Below are 6,824 nucleotides of genomic sequence, written 5' to 3'. Positions count from 1 at the left end.
CAACGCAATTAAACCTTACAAACACCATCTAAAAACTTATATAATATGCTTTAACATGCATACCGCATTCGAAGATCCTTGCATCACAAAGCCACTATGTTTACATGCAGTGTATAGTGTTCTAATATTACCATATTCAAGCATTCTGAATCCTAGCTACAAACAACCCAACAAACTCCGGATACTGAAAACGTTATCTAAAGAATTACTAAAAATTTTTAAACGAGTGTTCAGTTTTACAACAAAAAAAAAAAATTATATACGGGCCAATCCAAAAATCTGATCAAACCTCACAAAAATAAACACATTTGGCCATATAACATTATATTGTTCGTATACAATTGTATACGACTCGTATACATGTAAAACAAAAAAAAAATTTCCAGTGCATTTATTTTTGTGCAAAATCATCCTATACGAGCCGTATAACCTTATATGGCTCGTATACACTAGGGACGTTAAAATAAGATTATTAGGGTGTGTGTATAGAAAATCCCTAAAAGAAATTACTATATGATAATAGACCAACAGAATGAATAGTGCCAAACAGCTCTATTCAATGGTCAGTGATGTGGTGGTGATAGGGAAACAGAATGAATAGCTCTATTCAAAGGTCAATGATGTGGTGGTGATGGCTGATTGGGCCTTTGGCCATGGTGGCCTCGTCACCCCACGTGTTGATGAGATTTTCATCAACCAAAAGGGTAAACTCTTATCAATAAACGGTTTTCTTCTTTCTCTCACCAGTAACCGCCATCAACATCTATGACCACCACCACTCTCTCATATCAAAACGTGATTTCCACCTGCATTGGCTCGATTTTATCTTCGGCCGTTCATCGAAGTCGCAAAGGGGCGGTTAGGGTTGCTAGGGAGATGAAGCGATAGAAAGAAACAGAAGTTGTTGTTGTCTGTGTCTTCACTCCGCTGCCTCTGCCGGACGGTGGCCGTCCTGAATCCGCCGCCTTCGCCATATTGCCGGTCAGTCGATGGTGGATGGTGGCTGTGGTCGATGATCTGTAGGTTTAAGAATGTGTGATATTGTGGAGTTATAAAGTTGTGGAGTGGACTGTATAATTAGCGATGATGATTGATATGTTAGGTTTTTGTTGTTTGTGTTACAGATAGATATCATCTTCCCCGGATCCATGACATTGCCGGAAGCACAGCAGGATTTGTCTACTATCCGGGGAAAAAATAAAAGTATGGGGACCAGTAACTTTTCGGAGTTACAAATTTTCAAGAACACATTCCAATCTGGTTTCTTATCCATTTTATACAACCTAGGGTATGTAATTTTTGGTTCAATAGTTTTGTTGGAATATTGTAGTTTTGAATAAATGTAGCTTCTTATTTTGTTATGTAATTGGATGTTTTTGTAGGGGCAAGCCTTTGCAGTCGCAGATATGGGATAAAGAAGGTGAGTGCTAACTTCCTTTATTGTTATTTCTCTTTGTTTAATTATGAGTTAAGTTTTTGTATCACATTTACTCAATTAGTTACAAGTCGTAAGTAGAGGATGTGGAACCGTATTAAACTTGAGTTGTTTTCGTGTCAAAATATTGTGTTTATTGGAACTAGAACTTAATCCTTAATAGAAAATATTGCAAACGTCCGAGGCGTTTAACTCTAGATCATGAAATTCAAGGTGAGAGGCCAGGGCTTCACGTATGCGAGGGGTTAAGGCGGTATGAAAGCTAGGTACATCTATATGAAGTCTTTTAATGTGGTACAAATTTATTTGACAGGTTTGCCAGCTAGAGTAAATGGGTCAAAAAAATTGCATTTGCATTTTAGCTATTGTGGCCTTCATTTTTAGTGTATGACGTTTGATGAATTTCTTTCTGTAGGTTTCTCGCCTATGATTTTCTACACACCCAAGGAGATTGGAGGGTTGGGCGTGTTACTAATGGGTCACATATAAAAGTATTATTTGGTACAGTCAGCATACAGATGTCGGTGTAACACACATTAGAAGTGGTATGGGTCATGACGAAGACTGATTGATTCAAAATTTTTATCGTTATATTCAGGTGTATTCTGTATGATCTCCAATATATTTGAATGCTAACATTTTTTTGTGGCAATTTGTTTCTGACTGCCTTTCTCTTTTTCAACAGCCATGCTAGAGTGAGTTCATTGATTCACAACATGCTTAGGGAGAATATTCTCTCAAGAGGCAAGAAGCTCGATCACAAAATGGGTGTTTAACACTTGAAGATTTAGAAGTGAGCTTCTGTTTTGCAATATTAATACATATCAAATATCACTGTCTTGTCTTGATGATGATGATGATGATTAAATAGGATGAAGTTGCATTCTTTTGATACAAAGGTAACATCAATTTGGACTGTGTTCATACATTAAAAATCAATAAAATATAAGGAAATTCTAGTGAAAAGGTTTTAATAAGTGATGCATAAAAGGAAGGTGATTTGTTAGCTGGTCCTGTTTGTCATTTAGGGTGAATTTGATGAACAAGCATTAGGAGACCATGTAGTACTAGAAATAAATAACTGTTCAGTTGCGTTGGCCTTGATTCTTGAAGTTGCTGAAACTTTTGATGAGTGGTTTCTTTCTGGTGAAAAGGATCAAGAGGAGGGTCTAACAACTTCACAAGGTATGTTGAGTGCTTGATTTTTTGTGAAGTGTTTCATGCTTTGATGGTATTTGTATATCTTTTTTCTTATTTGCTTCTTTTTATAATGTTAACCAATCGGAAATAAACTTTTATTTCGACAGTTATGTGTTTATGTTGAAAATGTTACACATTATCACAAATATTTGTGCCATCTTGCTCGTGTATTGTTTGTTTGTTGTTATGTGTCGTGTCACTTTCATATTAATCTTTGAGATTGTTACATTTTAGGCCAAGTGAAGAACGCAAAAACGGAAGACAATGATTAGTAAAATGAACGTGGATAGGAACGGAAGTTTCAACATATTTTGACGTCCATAATCAGTTATAAACATTAGTTAGAAGGTTAATATTTGTAGTAAAGGTATTTGTGTATATACTATGTGCATGATGTAACCAGAGAACACCCGTACGGCTCGACCTTACATGGAATCTCCACCAGATTACGTTGATCATTATTTCTTTGCATAACATGCCAGTTCTCCGTCGCAACGCGCGGGTGAAAACAACCTAGTTATTATTATTCTTAGAATTTACAGCCCTGGCTATTCGTTAGATAAGACTAATATATATGTTTTTTTATTGTGGATACAGTCCTGGCTATTCCTTAGATAAGACCAATATATATGTTTTTTTATTGTAGAGTTTCACATTCATAATATCATATACAGTGCTTTCAAAAACCTTATACTAAGCATAACATCATGATTATATATGTTTTATCATGTAAAAAGCAACAAATCATTATTTTGTTGCTTTCATTTCGTCCAATCATTTTATGTGGTCTTGTTAAACCCTACTTCGTCCAAGCTTATCAATCCTCTCAAATTAAAATTAATAATAAGAAAAAAGAAAAGGACAAAAATGCAACCGGGCTTCACACATTTTTTAAGTACTGAAATAGAAAATAAAAAAATGTTAATTATATATATCATACAATTATGTTAATTCAAGGCTAATATAAATAACATCGAGATGGTAATATATTATATATATTCTATTCTATTTTGTTTTGCATGAAATTTCTATCATACTCGTCTTTATTAAATTATTTAACAAACAATCTTTTCACAACAATACCAACTATTATGAACTTACAATGGTTGTCTTATATGTTCATTGGTACGATCCGTTACGCTTAAGAAAGCAAATATAATCATGTTATGCTTAAATTGGGTTCTAAAAAGACTTTTTATGTGCAATAAAAAACCGAATAACATAATAAGTATTATATAGGTTAAACTTACAAATATCGAACGAATTCTAAAATAAAATATAACAATACTTTATTTTTATGTGTGAACCAGTTATTGTCCGGTTTTCAGTCCGATCGGCTGGTCTGGTCCGGTTCAAGAAAATAAAATAGTATATTTTCTTTGATTAGTTAACATTTGCAGATCCACAAGTGCCCATAAATAGGGCACACTTCCCCTCAAGAATACTACACAAATTAACACCATTGGTTCTGCCTTCTGACTTGCAGAACTTTTTGAGTCTTTCAATTAGAGAATCTTTTGCCCTAAAAGCAGTCTCCTCATAGTGTCGACATGGGTTCACTCCAAGAACACACTATTTTGGTCCAGAAGGTGTGCGAGATCTATGACAAAATTTCAAAGCTTGAAACCCTAAAACCATCCAAAGATGTCGACACTCTCTTCACACAGTTGGTCCTCACATGCATCCCACCCTCTTCCATCATAATCTCCAATCTTCCAAATAATATTCAAGAAATTAGGTCTAAACTCATTAAACTTTGTGGTGAAGCTGAGGGCCATTTAGAGGCTCACTTCTCAACCCTTTTAGCCTCTTACACAAACCCTCTTGACCATCTTGAGGTCTTCCCTTACTACACAAATTACCTCAAGCTTAGCCGTGCCGAATATGACATCCTTATTCGACACGGCTCGGCTCAGACAGGCCCCCCAAAGCGCATTGCCTTCGTGGGGTCTGGTCCGTTACCTCTTACATCGATTGTATTGGCTTCTTATCATCTAAAGGAAACAACTTTCCATAACTATGATATAAATCCTTTGGCAAACACTATGGCGTCGCGCCTAGTTACCACCGATCCTGACTTGTCACAAAGGATGATATTTCACACAAGTGATATATTGGATGTAACGGATGAATTGAAGGAGTATGATGTGGTGTTTATGGCTGCACTTGTGGGGATGGATGTTGAAGAGAAGGTTAAAGTGGTGCAACATTTGGAGAAGTACATGGCTCCAAGCTCCATCTTGATGTTGAGGAGTGCTCATGGTGCTCGGGCTTTTCTTTATCCAGTGGTTGATCCTCAAGATCTTCAAGGGTTTGAAGTTCTTTCGGTTTTTCATCCTGTTGATGATGTGATTAATTCGGTTGTGATCGCGCGTAAGAATATTCCAATCACATCAAACATTAACCATCATCATCACCATCATGATCAATTGGAGAGTGGATCTATCATGCCTTCAAGTTGCAAGTATTGTGAGTTCCAAATGTTTAACAATCCACTTACCCAGAGGAGCATGATTGAGGAGTTGGGAATTGATGATTAGATGATCATGAAGAAAAATTTGTACCACATATATCAAGTACTCCCCTCTACCACCCCCCCCCCCCAACCCAAAAAAAAAAAAAATTGATATCTATAAAACTATTTGGCTACTTGCTAAAAAAAACTTTCCTATGAATGTTTAATTAACTCTATGTGATTTGAAGTAAATTTGATTTTCTGTTATCTTGTAAGAAGTTGATGAAATAAATGAACTTAAGAAAATTAGGTTATGTTTATGTAACTCTTTAGATGGCTAATAATGTTATTTTATATTTAATCTTTTTAATTTTGAAGATGGAAGAATGCTTCCTCTTTTTTTCAGATCTTGTGGAGTTTACAAGACTAATTATTTTCACCGAAGGTATATCCATCGGTTTTTTAATTTACTTTTTCCACTTTGTAGTAAGTTCCGCCAGTGATTAGCTACAGATATTGGTCGCCACTGATTGTCCGTGGATAACACTCATTTGTGTATTACTGTGCTGGATCCGTTGGTCTGGTCTATACATATGTATCAAGTCGTATTTTGTAGGTGTGAATTTCATTAGGGTGAAGGGAGTAGTAACCTATTTGGAATAGGTAAACTTCCCATTCAACTAATCAAACAGTGCCACGTCAATTTACTTATTTTGTTTACCTAATGCTCGAAAACGTTGGTGATGGTTTACCTATCTTGGATTAGGTAATCTATTATTTAAAAAAAAAAACATAATAAATGAAAATAGGAGGCAAAAGCTGACAAACTTCCCTTCCCCTCATCGGTAAACCTTCACCGCTTCCTTCCCCTCACTGATCGGTAAACACCATCGGCGGCGGTGTTACCGATCGGTAAACTGCTTATCGATAGTGTTTAACGCACCACTCCACTCACCCTTGTGGTAGTGGTGTGATATATAGATTTTGGTCGTCCCTTTAACTATTTAAGCCTTGTGGTTTTTAATGTCTTTGCAGGATTGTTTTATTTTAGGTCTTTGTTATTTATGTTTTTTAATTATCTTCTAGGTCTTGCTAGTTTATTTTTTATGAGCCAGTCATAAAAAGCATAACGAAGTTTTATGGACTAAAAGTATCTCTGTTAACATGCATGTTTTACATTCGAAAGGATTGGCAACGACATTAGAAAAATCTGCAGTTTTTGTTTTTTTTTTTAAATTTGAGTAACAATATGATATCTTGTGCATAAAAAGTATTATAAAATATGTAGCGTAAGTGAGTAAATGGGATTGACTTATTTCTAAAATCTACATTTGAAAATTGGTTGAGACGTGTTTGAGAGTATCTCTCATGAGACGTGTTTAACTTTATAAATGATTTCACTAGTCTAGCAATAACAAAGGGCTTCATGTGTTATATATCTTTTATCGTTTATAAATTAATGAATCGAACATTCCGCAATAAATTAACGAATCGAACATTCAGTAAACTATTCGTAAACCATTCGATGGGAGTTCTTTTTCGTTCGTTCATTGAATAAATGAACGAATATGAACAAGGAAATTTGTTCAATTAATTAAATGAACGAACACGAAAAAAGGTTGCATTCGTGAGCCATCGGTAATATGCTGATTTGTAGGTCCCTCGCGGAGGATGAGGTTAAACCTTAACCTTGTTATGTTAACACACTAGCAAGTGCGGAATCCAAGCTAGAGT

The 6,824-nt window shown here is 35.4% G+C and overlaps 1 protein-coding gene across 1 annotated transcript; it reads left to right on the top strand.

The window, feature by feature from the left end:
• Positions 1-4,039: 4,039 nt before the first annotated feature.
• Positions 4,040-5,357, top strand: LOC110885610 (nicotianamine synthase). Its single transcript, XM_022133315.2, has one exon. It carries the CDS (start codon positions 4,186-4,188, stop codon positions 5,173-5,175), a length of 990 nt encoding a protein of 329 aa, XP_021989007.1. The 5' UTR covers positions 4,040-4,185; the 3' UTR covers positions 5,176-5,357.
• The last annotated feature ends 1,467 nt before the right edge of the window (positions 5,358-6,824 follow it).

This window comes from Helianthus annuus, chromosome 10 (assembly GCF_002127325.2).
Source record: "Helianthus annuus cultivar XRQ/B chromosome 10, HanXRQr2.0-SUNRISE, whole genome shotgun sequence".
Taxonomy (NCBI): Eukaryota; Viridiplantae; Streptophyta; class Magnoliopsida; order Asterales; family Asteraceae; genus Helianthus; species Helianthus annuus.
The sequence above is the reverse complement of the archived record's forward strand: the minus strand, read 5'-3'. Positions and strand labels throughout refer to the sequence as shown.